General features: G+C 47.0%; 1 protein-coding gene across 1 annotated transcript in view; it reads left to right on the top strand.

The window, feature by feature from the left end:
* Positions 1 to 14,572, top strand: part of UBR4 (ubiquitin protein ligase E3 component n-recognin 4) — a 180,860-nt gene extending 166,288 nt beyond the window's left edge. Inside the window, exons 100-106 of the mRNA XM_007935639.2 lie at positions 116 to 258; positions 759 to 884; positions 2,439 to 2,633; positions 6,322 to 6,546; positions 9,840 to 9,930; positions 10,878 to 11,040; positions 14,508 to 14,572. Coding sequence (XP_007933830.1) covers positions 116 to 258; positions 759 to 884; positions 2,439 to 2,633; positions 6,322 to 6,546; positions 9,840 to 9,930; positions 10,878 to 11,040; positions 14,508 to 14,572 — 1,008 coding nt within the window. The remainder of the gene's footprint in view (positions 1 to 115; positions 259 to 758; positions 885 to 2,438; positions 2,634 to 6,321; positions 6,547 to 9,839; positions 9,931 to 10,877; positions 11,041 to 14,507) is intronic.
* Positions 14,573 to 16,376: the final 1,804 nt, after the last annotated feature.

The following is a 16,376-nucleotide window of genomic DNA, read 5'->3' as shown; positions in this document are numbered from 1 at the left end:
AATTCTAAAGCATTGCCTGGGAAGGTAGAGACTTGGTTCCCTTCTATTCTGCCTCCTTCCAAACCCTGTCTTGGACTTTCCCTCATCTCTCCTCTTTATGTTGTTGTCTTGGCAGCCCACGAAGGTCCTGGGCATTTATACCTTCACTAAGCGGGTAGCCTTGGAGGAACTGGAGAATAAGCCCCGGAAACAGCAGGGCTACAGCACCGTGTCCCACTTCAACATTGTGCACTATGATTGCCATCTGGCTGCTGTCAGGTAGGCCCTGGCTCTGTGAAGTGGCCACTTCTTTTGATAGGGTGCTCACCCACCTTGTTCTTCCCCATCATATGTGCTTCAGCTCACACCAAGCCTGGCAGGCAGAAAGACTAGACCCATGTTACTTCAGAGAAGTGGGCAACTTGCCCAGAGTCCTGGAGTTGGAGGGTGGGCTATCAACTATGAGGTTTTAACTCTGCTCCTTAGTCTCTGGGGAGTAGGGTGTTCTACCTTAAATCACATAATCACAAAAGCTGCACTTGCCATATGGCTAAGAAAATATGTGTTGGCTTTTGGCACAGTGCTACTGCTGAAAGACATCTTGCTTCAGCCAATGAATCCCACATTCATCAGGTTACAAATGGCTAATTCTCTCAGTGGGGTCAGGATCATGGGCTAACTCACCTCCTTGGTGTTCCTCTCCCACTCCCACTCATCCAGGTGCCTAGTTGCCAAATTAATTCCAGCAGTCACTTGTCTTTGCTTTCCTCTCAATCCAGGTTGGCCCGAGGTCGGGAAGAGTGGGAAAGTGCCGCCCTTCAGAATGCAAACACTAAGTGCAATGGGCTGCTTCCGGTCTGGGGCCCCCACGTCCCTGAATCAGCTTTTGCCACTTGCTTGGCAAGGTGAGTGTTGAGTATTCTGCATGATAAAAACAGGGGAGTCTCAGGAGGTGGGAAGGGATCAGCGATCAGCCTAACTTTTCACCCATGGTGAAACCATTTCCTGTCACCTTCACTGGGAGTCCATGTCTGTGCTTGCTGACTGGGGAGCTGTCCAGAGGAGGTAGGGGCCCAGTGGAGGGGCATGAAGACTTACTGATGGGATGGTCTGTTGGGGCCCAGCCACAGTCTGAGAAAACACCATGTAAAATTTTCTAGTTATTCATGATCTCTCCTTTGTTGTATTTTGTGAAGTAAGACCCAGGACCCTGAGTTGGTCCTCAGGGCCAAAATTTCCTAGAGTTCACTTTTGCAGTATATGGCTCTGAGGTTTTAATAATGAAAATGGCTTACTGGCATGGAGAATATTGGTCTCCTTTCTCGTCCTGATGATCCAGAGTAGCCAAAGCTTCCATGATTTCCTTATCTCTTGTTAATGTTCCTGTGAGGTGGTGCCCCACCCTAAGTTCTACTTTAAAACTTGGGGAAAAAAAGGTACATATCATAAAACAAGTACCTGACAGTAATATAATGATGAAAGTAATAATAGGAAACACATTTGAATGCTTACTATTGGCTGTTACACACTTTCTATGGATAAAGAAATTGAGACACAGAGAGGTTGAGTAATTTACTCTAGGTCACACAGCTAATGAGTCAGAGCCCAGATAGATGCCAAGGTATATATTGACACAGAAGAAACCGATTTGGAAGTTGAAGAGATGATTCTTATGGATAGGTCACCTTATCAGTGGGAATGGATAAGGTCTCCATTTCTTTTTCCAAAATGTATTTTCAGGTGAGGCTATGATATATCCTATGGCATTTGTCCATCACAAAATAGGATCCCCCAAAATGGTGGGTTCTCAAAACTCAAAATCATTTGGGAAAAAAAAGGGGGGGCCAGGTTTGCTGGTCTAATAGAGCCTGGTGGAACCACTGAGACTATGGTCCCTAGCTGCCCTTCAGGTCTGGAATTGAACCCACACCTGTGGTTTCCAGACAAAGAAAAGGCATATGAGCTGAACATTTACCTGAGGCAGATACATTCCTTGGAGAGAACAATCATGGGAGAAAGAAGGGCTGTTTATGCACAGGGAACCAGCTCAAGGGGCAGGAGTGCATGGAGGGATGGACACAGGGAAGAGGTAACTATCGGGAGGAAGTGGGAGGGGAGTTGTTGCATTGTAATCAATGTCTTGGGAGAATGTGTGTGTGAACTGCTGTATGGAAAGTGAATTTACTCTCTAAACTTTCACTCAAATCACAATTTAAAAAAAAAATTATTCCCATCAAAGCTTTGTGTTAGAGCAGAAAGAACATGTCTTATGCTGTTACCTTCCTTCTAGCTCTGTCCCTTGTTCTTCACTCTCCCTTTTATTCCTTTATCTATTTGTGCAATCTTTATAGCCATCAGGCAAAGGGGACCAAAGTGAAACTCTGCCTTCCAAATTATTTTGTCCATAAGGAATCAGTTCCATTTGTCTCCATCTCAGTGCTTGTTCTGCTTCGTCCTAGACACAACACTTACCTCCAGGAATGTACGGGCCAGCGAGAACCCACATACCAGCTCAACATCCATGACATCAAGCTGCTCTTCTTGCGCTTCGCCATGGAGCAATCCTTCAGTGCAGACACCGGTGGGGGTGGCCGGGAGAGCAACATCCACCTGATCCCATACATCATTCACACTGTGCTTTACGTCCTGAACACGTCAGTATTCCGGGGGTAGCATTTCAGCTGACCCACACTGTGCCCTCTGTCCACCAAGATCTCCCAGCTTTTCCATGTCCTCCTTGGGTAGCCCCAGAGCAAAGGTGTGGCCTAAGGCAGACTCTACCCAGTAGGACATTCACCTCTGGCTTTTCTGGAGTCACACAGAGTAAAGCAGTAAGGGCAATGCCCATTTCAAAAGTGTCTGATCTGTCATCATGAGCAGCCAATGACTGCATTCTTGGACTGACCATCAGCCCAGAGCAGGGTGGTTGTGGTGTTATGTGCCGTTGAGTTGGATTCGACTCATAGTGACCCCTTCTTGGGTTTCTGAGGTGATATCACTATGGAAGTAGATTGCCCAACCTTCCTTCTGAGGAGTGGCTGGTGGGTTTGAACCGCCAGCCTTCTGGTTAGCAGTCAAGTGCCTTAGGCACTATGCTACTAGAGCTCCCCAGAGTGGGGTAGTCAGGGGAAGACCAGGCCACCCAAAGCTCCACTCTGTTCCCCTGGTTGGGGGGAGGCCATGGGTTAGAGCCACACCACAGTCATCAGTCAAGGGTACACAGTTAGTTATGGGTAAAGGTTTCACACCAAGAAGATGCAGTTGAACTAAGACTCATTTCAAAAATGGAAAACTGGATTGGTTATCCCTGTTTTCTCTCCTGTGAGTAATGATTCTGGCAAGTGTGAGGGGAAAAGAGAGGTGTTTCAACTATCTGGGAAAGTCAACTGAGAAGGAAGTCAGCCAGGGAGAAAATAGATTTGTATTTTTAATCCGTATGTACATTATTGAGTAGTTGGGGTAATACGTAAAAGTGTCATTTTGAACATGAATTTAGGAGGATAACAGCCTACTGTCAGTGAGTCGATTCCCACTTATAGTGACCCTATAGGATAGATTAGAACTGCCCTGTAGGGTTTCCAAGGCTGTAAATCTTTACAGAGGCAAACTGCCTCATCTTTCTCCTGCCAAGTAGCTGGTGGGTTCAATCTGCCAGCCTTTTGTTTAGCAGGTGAGTGCCTTAACCACTGTGATACCAGAGCCCCTTATTTAGGACCAAAATTAAACCAAACCAAACTCATTGCCATCGAGTTGGTTCTGACTCATGGTGACCCCCGTTGGTTTCCAAGGCTATAAATCTTCATGGACGTAGATTGCCCCATCTTCCTTACGCAGAGCAGCTGGTGGATTTGAACCACTGGACCTTCAGGTTAGCAACCAAATGCTTAATCCACTATGTCACCAGAGCTCCTTATTTAGGAGGACAGAAAATAAAAACCAAAACCTGTTGCCATCAAGTCTCTTCTGACTCATAGTGACTCTATAGGACAGAGTAGAACTGCCCCATAGGATTTCCAAGGCTGTAAATCTTTACAGAAGCAGGCTGCCTCATCTTTCTCTAGTGGATCGGCTGATGGGCTCAAAGCACCAACCTTTTGAGTAGCAGCCGAGTGCTTAACCACTGTGCCACCAGGGCTCCAGGGGAGAGACTAGTCTTTAATTCCACCTTGGATTTTTTAAGAAGATTAAGAGATTTGCTATATTTAGATTTGCTTGAAATGGTTTCTTACTTTGAGGCCCCATCTTCTAGCAAGAGTCTCAAGAGTCTGTTGGTCAGAGAATTGACAGGCTGTTGACAGCCTGTGTATAGTACACACAAGGCAGCAGCAGCTCAGTTTAGGCAACAGGACAATCTGTCTCCTGTCTGCTCCCCTCTTCAAGAATGTTATTTTTTCCATCCTTATTTCCTTATGAGAAAAAAGACTTGAGTTTAAGACCTCATGCTTCCTTGTTAAAATACATGGGCAGGTAGGTCTCTCTTGGAGTGCATTACATCATCTCCTAAATGCTCAGACTGTCAGAGAAAACACCTGGCATCACTGGCAGCACAAACCTTCCCACCACCCAAACCACCACAGCCCAAGCCAGTGCTAATTACCAGTGTTCTTGTGGCCTGTGACAGAGCCATTGATTTTTGCAGAGACTTGTCCCTTCTTGGCAGCCACGGGATAGAGTGGACTGCTCCATGCTCCAGGAGAAAAGCAGACTCAGTGAGGCAGTGTGATTAGCCCAGAGGAATAGAGCTAGTGGCTTCAGATTCACTGTGTCTGTCAAATGCCAGGCATTTGGAACTCATGCTCAGATCTCTTAGTTGGAGAGGGAATATACTGTGTAATGGTTACCTTGGTCAGTAGACAGAGTTAAAGAGGCTGGCCTGGAAGCTTCACAGAAAGGCACTATTTCTCAGGTACACACTGCCTCCCCAGCCAGTTGTTTGAGGGTGGTGTGAGCTAGTCCCCACGGGGGCTGAATGAGGGGGATGGCTACTTGTGGTGGAACATCTGTGTTAAGGTGAGTGTGGAGCATCATAGCCATCGTGAGTGGGAGCAGAGCCTGAGCAGATCCTACTCTTGTGGACTTGCCAGATCCAGTGGCAAAAAGCTGCTGAATCCCCCTGACCAGGAAAATCAAATCACCTACGTCCATCTGTTCCATCCATGCCCTCTGTGAGGAGCAGCAGGAGGAAGCAGGGCATCTTCACACCAGACCCTCCTTTCCCACAGTCCAGTGTCTGTGCCAGTGCCACCTGCAGACCTGGTAACTGCTTCTGGTAGCAAAGTTTTTGTTTTAAAAGGGTGAAGCAAGCATCTTGGCATAGGGTTATTCCTCCACAGAATTAGAATAGGGCACGAAGTGCCATTGGTGTGAGAGTGCCGTTAGGTAGTCAGAAATGCACAGACAGGAAGGGCCCGGGTGATCTGTCAGTGCCAACTCAGTGAAGCCAGACTTCGTCGTGAGAGGGAGGGAGAGTTAACAGACTAGGCTCTAGAGCCGGACTATGGGGCACAGAACGTAGTTCTTTCACTCCCCAGCAGGGTGACTTTGGTAAATATTTCATCTCTCTGTACTGCTGTCTCCTCTTCTGTAATGTTAGGGTATTGATAGTCCCTGTCTCAGAGTTACTGTGAGGATTAAATGAGATAATCCATGGGAAGCACTTAGAATGGTGCCTGGCATTAAAGTTTGCTATGAGCATCATCATTGTGGCCTTTGAAATAGAATGAGAACAAGCAGCATTCCTTGCCTGAAAGAAAGTGTTCTCGTGAGGGAGAGAGGGCCTCATAAGAAACCAAAATTGAGAACCTAGGAAAGGCACCAAGATGGAAAGGTAGTACAGACAAATTTAATAAGGCTACATGGAGCAAGGGAGAGCTCAGACGGGGCTTAGAGAACCAGGATTCGCATTTTAACTTCACTACTCAGTTGTATGGTGACTTTGGTTAAATCACTTCACCTCTTTGGGTCTCAGATACCATGGTGAAATGGAGCTAACCATAACTGCCCAACGTGTAGGACATTCACATGAGAGAGTGAATGTGCCTGGCTCGTGGGATGACACGCAGATGAGTGCTCAAGAAGCAGCAGTAGCTGGGAATTGTATGGAGCTGAGCTGGCAGCGAGTGGAGAGCCAGGAGGGTGCCGTGAAGGAGGACGGGAAGGGCAAGAAGCACATGATTGCCAGACAGGTGGGGAGGGCATTCCAGGCTGGGGGTGGGAGGGTGCTCAGTAATCCAAGTGTTCAGTAAACTTTCAAAAGGAAGGCAGCAAATCGACCAAATCCTTCCCCCTTGCTGTTGGTATCTTGCTTTTACCCTGGTTTCATCATTACCTCTTTTGTCCCAGAACCCGAGCAACTTCCAGAGAGGAAAAGAACCTCCAGGGCTTTCTGGAGCAGCCCAAGGAGAAGTGGGTGGAGAGTGCCTTTGAAGTGGATGGACCCCACTATTTCACAGTCCTGGCCCTTCACATCCTGCCCCCTGAGAAGTGGAGAGCCACACGTGTGGAAATCTTACAGAGGCTCCTGGTGACCTCTCAGGCCCGGGCAGTGGCTCCAGGGGGAGCCACCAGGTTAGTACCTGCTTCAGGAAGCTTCCCTGAGATACCTGTTGCCTGGAGTACATCTTCCAGTGTGTTTAAAAGTTGCCTAGCGGTGCACGTGTGCAAAGTGAAGGAATGCTCACTTGACTCAGTAATGGACACTTCCCCTTCTCTCTCTGTCTCACCCAGAGTCGAGGCCTGGTTGGCTGGCAGTTGCCTGGTCACATCTAGATTTTGTATTCAGCCACTGGGAAGGTGGAGCCAGGCACAGGATGACCCTACAATGAAGAGAATTAGGGCTGGGAGGAGACTAAGACAGATGACCAGGTTTTCAGAATCTTTCTGGTCTTGACATAAACTAGGAAAGTTCCAGCATGGCTGAGGTTGAAGATTTTCTTTTCAGATAATAGCTTGTTGTCCTCCCTCCTTAGGTACATTTGTGTGCTGTCTGTCCCATGAGCCTTTCTTCTTCCAGGCCCATTTTTCCTGTTCATGTTGACACATCACAAAGAGGGTACAGCATGGTGGGAAAGAAGTGGTTTGTTTTAATGACCTTGGGCTGGATTTGGATTGGATGGGAAGTATCTTGTGAGAAACAACTGCAAGCAAAAACACAAAAAGCTTTTTGAGATGCCCATTTCCCCATTAATTGAACAGGGACTCTGTGGGACCATGAGCGCTTGATAACAGCCCTGAACTGTGTCTGCCCGGGATAGCGGGTGGCTACAGAGTAAGGAATGGATCTGCCAGCTTGCTTCTCCCACTTGAGTGAAACCTGCTTCTGGTTCATTTCTGGAAGATCTGTCTTTGTGACTCTTACCCACCAGACTCTTTAGCCTAGGATCAGAGGAAACATTTCCATGTTTGAAGGCCAATAGGAGGCCAGAGGAAAGTTTTAGCCCCATAATAACAAACCAAGTGGAAACAGGCATGTGCCTAAATCAACACACCTTCACCAACTTCATCAATTTCACCAGCTCAGCATCAGGTGTTGCTGGTCTGTAGGTACCTAACTCCCCTCGAAGATCTCTACCATTGAATCCAGTCGTTACCAGCTTGTCTGTATAGAGTGGGAGGGAGCCAGTCTTGTTAGATTCCTACTTTCAGTTGTTTCTCACAAGGTGCTTTCCATCTGATCCAAATCAAAGCATAGGGTCATTAAAACAAAACCACTCCTGACATGCTTTCCCTTATTTGGGATGTGCCCCTAGGCACCGCGCCACCAGCGTACCCTTCCAAACCTACAACCATCCAGTATTTCCCAAGAGTCCAAAGCTTTACTTGTTAACTACCTGTACAAGATCAAATGTTAGATCTTGAGGGTACTAAGTTGTTGAGAAGCCAGACTCTGCCTGCATCCATAGCAAATAGAATAGCTCTTTATTGGGACAGGCTCACAATGGCAGGTATGAAATCTGAAACCACAGGAGTTTAGGAGACTAGAATCCATTACTGCCCTAAGGAAGTAAGGAAAAGCTGATTTAGTCACAACTTAATTAGGAAACCCAGTGTGAGCTACACTCATGAGTTGCCATCTTTTCAGTAACTGCTTAGTCACCTTTACTAATTAGCCTTAAATAATTAAGTTGGGCAGGGTCACTCAAGATTCCTGCTTACCAAAGCCAAACAGCCACAGAGAAGGACCAAATCTGACAGTGGTCTGAGGGATATGAGCCTTGCACTCATGAAGTAGTGCTGGGAATTTGCACGGTCTTGGGATGTGCTCCTAGGAGAGATCATGGCTGGAAGGATAGTTAGAAGGTGTCATCCTAGTGGTTGGGACAGTCTCACTGATACTTTGTCCTAAGTTCTGTAAAGTATGGGGTGGAAGGCAGTGGCAGATGGTAAAAATGCAGCTCTAGGAGGTTGCACAAGAGAAATGGACCTCTTCTAAGTGCTTTGCATTTAGGGAGAAAGGTTCTTCTGCCAGGAACCTGTGATATTTAAACTGAGGACTCCCTTTGGCTTCCCTCAGAATCTTACCTGTTACCTGCAAGCATCAGTTGCAGAGAAGTGAGTTCCCTTCCTTGTCCATGGGGCTCGCTTACAGTAACTTTCACATTAGATAACATCCTCCTGTGTGGTAGGTGGGGGAGAAAGTGGGGCTTTGGGGTACATTGGAGTGGAAGGGAGGGTCCAGGAAGCGTATTTTAACAAATAAAATTTTCTCATTTTATTACTGATAATTATTTGACATTCCTTTTGTTAATTAAACGTTTTCCTAACACCCAGTATGTGGCCTCTCTGTCCTGTGCTAGGCAGGCCTTCACTTGACAGCCATATACAGTGTAGTTTTAGCATCTGTAGTAATCTCTACGCTTGTGTTATTTTTATGAATTTTACATATATACATGTGTGAGGATGCATGTACACGCACACGTCCTCACAGTTATGGGCTGCTTCCCCAGTCCTTGTCTGTGACGAGGCATCATTGAGTCTTCACTAGCTCATTGCAGATATTATGGTGGTTTCCAAACCAAACTTCTCATAGGTCTTGGATGGTAGAAACCAAATTTACACACCAGTTTTTCACACTATGCAGAGGGGAGTTTGAGCTTTTTGTATTTCCTGGGGGCTCTGCCTGGTGTAACCATTCCTCCAACCATTCCTCCAACTTCTCTGCTGAGAAGGCAGTGGATGTTTTCAGAGACAGAGAACCTTAAGCTGAATCAATCATTGGATTAACTAGTGATGCTACTGGTTAGAAACAAAGAGGTGTGGTGAACAGCTCTGGGATTATCCCAGGATTTAGGAGGTGTCAGGTGGTAACAAACGCCGTCCTAGATGTTAACTGTTGCTCAACACCAATTTTCCACCAGCTTGCTGTATTTTGACACAACACCTGTTTGAGAAATTACTGTGTATGTAGCTGGTTAGGTCTGCTGACTATTTGTAAAAGTTCTCCCAGCAGGGACGAAAAGACTAAGGCAGAGCCTTATTTCCTACTTCATTTATCATGGAGTCCCAGAGCTGGGCTGGGGGCTGGCACAAAGGAAATAAGGATTCCTTTACAGTTCTTGAAGGCAGTGGCCTTTTGATGGCCACATTGAAACTTATGTCTCTTTGGTTCTGTTTTATCCCGATTTGGAAGAGAGCCCACTTTAAAGATGAATATGGCATGGAACACTTTTTTAATAAATAAACTACTGGGCCCCAGGGCTCAGAATTCCTTGCCCACAGCCTTTCCCCCAAGAAGATAGGCAAGTACTTGAACTTTGTGATGCATAGATTACCATGGCTCTTCCCTTGACACCCAGGTCCTTTTGTCTTTTAAGTGTCCTTCAGGAGTCTTCATGGAGCTGGAATTTGATTTTATTTTCCAGGTTGACAGATAAGGCAGTGAAAGACTACTCTGCTTATCGTTCTTCCCTTCTGTTTTGGGCCCTAGTTGATCTCATTTACAACATGTTTAAGGTAAGGAAGCCGTGGAGGCTCAGCTTATCTCTGCATATGGTAATCTGCCTGCTGGCTCTGCCCGCTGCCCCAGCATCTGCATGGCTGTTCCTCACTGACCTGGGGTGTTTGCTCCTGAGAAACAGACTGCACTTAATTTGGGAAGGAACTCATCCTATTAACCAGAGTTTCAAATTGTTTCATTCCAGTTCGACCCCCTGCTGAGCATTTGCCTTTCCACCCCAGATACACTGATTCAGAATCTACATTTTAACAAGATCCCCTGGTAATTCTTAGGTGTATATTTGAGGAGCTTGTTAAAATAACGACTTCTGATTCAGCATATCTGGGGTGGAAAGGCAGATTCTCAGCAGGGGGTAGAACTGGAATGAACCAGTTCAAAGCCCTGCTATTAATTTAGACCCTTATATCTCTAATGTACATTTATAGTTAAGATCACTTCTGCTGTGTGGTCTCAAGCCTGTTCCAAATCCACTTCTACCAGATCTTTCTTCCTCAGTCACCACTTGTTTGCTGTGGTCTCCTGTTTGAATAACCTGTCTTGCCCTGAATGCAGTCTGACTTACTCCAGCCCAACATATGACCCTCCTTTCTGCCTTAAAGGGATCAGAGTGTTCTGGGGTGGTTAAAGTTTAGTCTGAATGAACCAACTCAAATGGAGCATGTTGACAGTTCCTTTTACTTTGGGACATGCAGACATGAGATGTGTAGGGAATAAAGAATGCAGTCTTGTGTAGCTTGTAAGATTGGGTGACACCATGCATAATGAGAGGAATTAAATGAAATGTAGTGTCTGGAAACAAAACCCGTCCTCTAGGTAGACTGATGATGTCCATGGGAAAGGCTCAGTTTTACTCGGGATTGAAATAGTCTTGTGACTTGAGGCAGAAAATAGGCAGCATTAAGTAACCCACCTCCCTGTCCCTGTCTCCTTTTGGTTCTTGTAGAAGGTGCCTACCAGTAACACAGAGGGAGGCTGGTCCTGCTCTCTAGCTGAGTACATCCGCCACAACGACATGCCCATCTACGAAGCTGCCGACAAAGCTCTGAAAACCTTCCAGGAGGAGTTCATGCCAGTGGAGACCTTCTCAGAGTTCCTCGACGCAGCTGGTCAGTGGCAAGGTTTTATCTTTTAAAGATCGTTGGCAGCAGAGCCCCACGTCTGCCTTAGTGGAGCTGGCCATAGCGTTCATCCTCACGTATCAGAGGAAACACGCGAAAACCAGCCTGCCTGCTCCACTGCAGGTTTGGGAAAGATGTTGAACTGCCCATCCACCAATAACAACAATAACGCTAACATGCTTTGAGTACTTTCTCCTGCCTGGCCCTTTGCTGCTCCTTGTCATGTGCTATCTCAGCTAGTCCTCAAGGCTAACTCCCTGCAGGAGGTAGGAACTCTGATCACCCCCCTTTTGCAGATGGGGTAACTGAGGCTTTGAAGATTAAGTAAGTTGCAAAGGGGACACAGCTAGAAAGTGATAGAGCACCATTTTTTCCCCTCTTTGTTCTGAGGGAATCACAAGAAATCATCCCTTCTTTTTTGGGAGGTTAAAGTTTACAGAGCAAATTCCTTTCCATACAGCAGTTCATGGGAGCTCTGGTAGCATAGTGGCTAAGACACTTGCCTGCTAACCAGACGGCTGGCGGTTCAAACCCACCAGCCACTCCCCGGAAGGAAGGTTGGGCAATCCTACTTCCGTAGTGATACTGCCTCGGAAACCCAAGGAGGGGTCGCTATGAGTCGGGGCCGACTCGACGGCACATAACAACAACAACAACAACAGCAGTTCATACACGTTTTGTTTCATGATATTGACTGCAATTTCCCTACAGCGTCACAGCTCTCTTCCCGCTACCTGCCTGTGGTTACGTTTTCCCTGTGTCCTTCTTCCCTATCCATTTCTGCCCTCAGAGCTATCTCCCTGTGTAGATGCTGCCTTCTTATCTCCCGTGGTGGATTGTTCTAAGGAGTACACCTCCCTGGTATAAGTGTTCACCTTTAGAGCACCTTTTTTGATTCCTGGCTTTTTATGACACTTCAGAGAATTAACATGCAAATGGGAGTGCTCAGTCTTTGAGCTCACCTGTCTTCTTCCCACCTCTTCTCATTGGGGACTAAGTCCTCTTATGTTACAGGTACCCCCAGCTGTTTCTTAAAAATAACTGTAAATACCAAAACACAGTTAAGAGTGTCTAGAGTGAAAGACTGCAATAACAGTGGGAGTTGCCATGAAGGGCTCCAGACAGTTCCTCATCCCACAGCCAGCAGAAGGAAGCTCATTGTTCTCACCAGTGCGCAGACTCTTTATACCATGAATTTGTCATCCTTACTGCAAACACACTAAAATTTGTTTGGATTTCATAACCAAGCATCAAGTGATAGCAGGGGGAGGTGGCTTGGGTCTGTTCTTAAGAAAATCCACCCAGAACTAAAAACTCAGTGCCCTCAAGATGTGGATGCTGTTTCCTTATAGCCTCTCTCAGCACCGTACTTTAACAAAGGTCTGGCTGACAAAGGTCAGCTACTCAGAGCCAAGGTAGAGTAACCGAACCTGCCTCACTGTCTTGTTAGTTTGTCTCCCTTTTTGTCTGATGTTCATTGTGGAAAATTTGTAAAATGTGAAGAAGTGGGGATGAAATCCCTGTCAAAAAAAAAAAAAAGCCTCTGTTAACCTTTTTTTGTTAGTCTCCTTACCCTCTGAAACTAGACCACTGCAGGTCTGCAGTGAAGGTCAGTGTAAGTTCCTTTTCTCTTCCAGCTTAGCACCAGCTGAGGTATTTTCCAGAAAGCCCTGGGGCCTCCACTTTGGCCACCTTTGCATGGGCCTCAGCGGAAGCTGTGTATTGGCACGGACCTTACTCGGCCTGCCATCTACCCTGGTACCTGGGAGGTCAAGTTGACACTGCTCACTTGAGTTTCTTTGTTAGCTTCACTAGCTCTTGACACTCCCACATGTATCTTTTCAGACATTTAACCACCTTCATACCTTAGCTACACTCCTTGCCTTTTGCCTAGGAATTTAACCCTGAGTGAGAGCAGGTGGCCTGTGTTATTTGCCTCTGTGTTCTCAGCACCTAGCACTAGCACTGTCTGTCACCCAGGAGTGTGGTGAATGTCTGAATAAAGACTGTGTCAATATGAATGTCAAAAGTCAGGGTTAGTGAGAAAATTGCTGCATGGGGGAAGGAAAGGGCTCACGCCAGCCCAGGGCTCTGCACCAGCCATGGGGCTGGGGCCAGTGCCCCATGAAGCAGGGGAGAGCGTGAGCCTTTGGGGAGCCTCTGCAGGGCGGGAAGCTTCTGCAGCCTTCCACTCCTAGGTCAGGTTTTTACAGCACGACTTTATTACTTCATTTAAACTGTTAGAAAATCTCTAACACCAGACACACCCTCTTCCAAAGCAAGAACAAAAGCACCTTCCTAAGCCAGCAAGAGATGATCACTGCCACTCTTTCCTCCATCAGTGCAGATGCTTGGGCAGTGACTTTAGTTTGAATGGTGCCAGGCCTGCAGGATTAACAACTCCACGTTTGGTTAATGTCAGGCTTTCATGTTTCCTGTACCCTGCTTGGGGAGGGGTGGGAGGATGGGCCACAGGAAAATAGTTACACCAGCTTAAAGTAATAACTGATGCTGATTGAATACCTTCTCTGCACGGGACACTTCTGTATCAGTTACCTCATTGAATCCCCACAGTGACACAGCAAGGACTCCCCGCTGTCCCTACTTTATGCAGGAAGTCCCTGACTCACGACGTATGGATTACAATGAGCCACATCAAGGACTGACTGTGGTTGCTTTTGTGCATCAGATTGTTAGTGATATGCACTCCATACGGTGTTGCAGCACATAATTTGCTGATGTGACCATTCTCAGATGTTCACTCGCAGATGTTCAGTGTGAGGATTCATAAAGATACTGATGATAAAACGCAGTAATGTTGGGGGGGTGAGCTAATGAGGTATTCAGCTTGCATCAGAACCAACTTAAGACGGAGGCATCAGAATGGCACCCCGTTGTAAGTCAAGGACTACCTGTAGTTGAGGAAATGGAGCTTCCAAGCTTCAGCAAGTTGCTCAAGGCCCTGGGATTGTTGGTAGGATCTAAAGTCAGAAGAGTCCAGGGTCCTACTGCCTCACTGTGCTCCTTCCAGCCCTCGAGGGCAGTGGTTCTAAACTTTTCTTTGGGCCCAAAGCCCTTTGAGTCTGATGAAAGCTATGGATGCTCTCCATTCATTTTACACTCAGTTCCAGTGGATTTACAGACCCCTGAAGTAGGTCCAGGGACCCGGGTTTAAAATTTCTGCCCTAGGGAGATCATGAGGTTGGCCTCCACCACTTCAATGCCTTTACCATAATCAGCACCTGATTCCATAACAAGACTGTGTTCTCTTACAGAACCAGGCAGTTTGCTTGATGACTGCATGCCTAGTCATTGCTGATCTTCCAGCGAGTAGCTGTGTTGGAGCTTGTCAGAGTACAGTGTGTTCTCTGAGTGGATCTGGCAGCCATGACTCAGTGAGGCTGGGGGCCATGCATTCCAGTTCCTAACCAGCTTCTGCCTGCTCTCTTTTCCAGGACTTTTATCAGAAATCAGTGATCCAGAGAACTTCCTGAAGGACCTGTTGAACTCAATCCCCTGACCCTCCACATGGAAACTGCAGTTGACGAGGATTGATGCAAGCTTGCCTTCCATCCCTCTGTTCTTCCCTCTTTGTGCATTGATTTTCCCTCTGAGGGATGCTGCATTACAACCCCTCCCCCACCCCCTCATTTTTCTTGGAGTGGCTTGGGGTTTTTAGGCTTCCTGTTTTATCTTGTGTGTGTGGTGCGCTAGCTATGAAGTTGTCTGTAACCCGAGCCATCGAAGGACCTGTACATACCTAGGAGCCATGAGTTATCCTGGCCAACTTAATACTTGAGTGTGCACATCTTCAGAAATAAATGACTTAATACACATCGAAAAAGAAGGTGTTGACTGCTGCTTGAACCGCCCTTGGTGACACTACCCCAGTGCTTGTCCTTGACTGCACAGCTGGCTCTGACATCAGCCTAGGAAGACGGATGTATCAGGGTTGCTGTCTCTGAGCCTCTTGTCAGAACTGAATGGAGCCTGTCAACCTGGCTTGCTGTTCACAGCCGGCAGGTGGGGCACCGCATTGGATGGCTCTGATTTTTCCTAAAACAAAACCCACTGCACCTTTCTTAATTTTTTGGTCTTAACATCTAGAATCCAAAGGCATGTGAAGCCTAATGGTTTTCTAGTTCTCCTCGGCTGGAGAAAGACTCAGTAGAATAGGGACACTAGTCTCTGCAATCAAGTCCTTGGCAGCATCTGACGCTCACACTAACTGTGAATTGGAGAGCCTTTGAGGACTGCTCTTCAGGGTTGCCATGTTAAGAGTGGGGCTGGGGCAGGCTTAGTGTCAGAATAATGAAAGTAGCTGCTGTTCACTGAATACCTTCTCTCTGCCAGTCATTCAGTTTGTGATTATTTCTAATTTTCTAACAACCCTGCATGAATGGCTCTGTGAACTAACATCACTTGCCAGAGTTGGCAGGTTTGTGCCTCGGAAGCAGTATGACCATTGTGGCTGCTGCCCATTGGGGCCACTGGGACCTGTTTCCCCACATTCATGTGAAGACGCCCTCTCTCTAGTGAGGCAGCAAGACCTGTAAGAGCCTTGCTCCAGATTGTAAGAAAAGGCTGAGCTAGACAAGGCCCTGTGGGGAGGAAAAGCTTGCTACTGTCCATCTCTTTCTGTTCGTCATGGGCTACTCTGCCAGCTGCTTCTTGGAGTAACATCAGCCTCTGTCTTGATGTCCGGTTTATGCTGCCACTTCTCAGGCCAGGCCATTTGGGACAGGAGGTGCCTCTGCGCCCCTCTTGAAGACCTGCAGAGCCAGAACCTTATGTTCTGACACAGACATATGAGTACTGTGCTTGGGAGTTGAGCCAGAGAGACAAAGACAATTTGTTACATGATTCCAGCCCTGGGCCCTGGCAGGCAGGAATGGATCTGTGTCTGTGTGCACAAGTGCACTTCAGGGTTTGTGTTGGGTGACACAGAGTTTCTGAGGGATTGACATGGCTCTAGGGTGGGGAGCAGTGCCGTCTAAGGTGCTCTCACCTTTGTTCAGACCCAGCTCCATCACCTTTGTGTCACTGCAGTCTCCCCCTGCAAGTGGCAGTCAGAATCTCTGGAGTGGGATGCTTGCCTGCCATGTAGTAAGTGAACAGTAGCTTCTGGTGTTATTTATGAACTCATTTTCAGTCTGCAAAGATTTGCCTTTTTCTTGAATGAAGCTCCGTGTCTCCAGTGAGTCCAAACATGTTCAGCGAGTGAGGGTGAAAGATTTCATCTTGGAAACAGTTGTTTCTCACGCTGTGAATACAGCAAGTTCATTGCCTCTCCCACTGCCCACTGCCTCCCACTTCCTGACGAG

The sequence above is a fragment of the Orycteropus afer genome, unplaced genomic scaffold, assembly GCF_000298275.1.
Source record: "Orycteropus afer afer isolate SDZICR_OR568_19922 unplaced genomic scaffold, OryAfe1.0 scaffold00031, whole genome shotgun sequence".
Taxonomy (NCBI): Eukaryota; Metazoa; Chordata; class Mammalia; order Tubulidentata; family Orycteropodidae; genus Orycteropus; species Orycteropus afer.
This window is presented reverse-complemented; position numbering and strand designations above follow the sequence as displayed.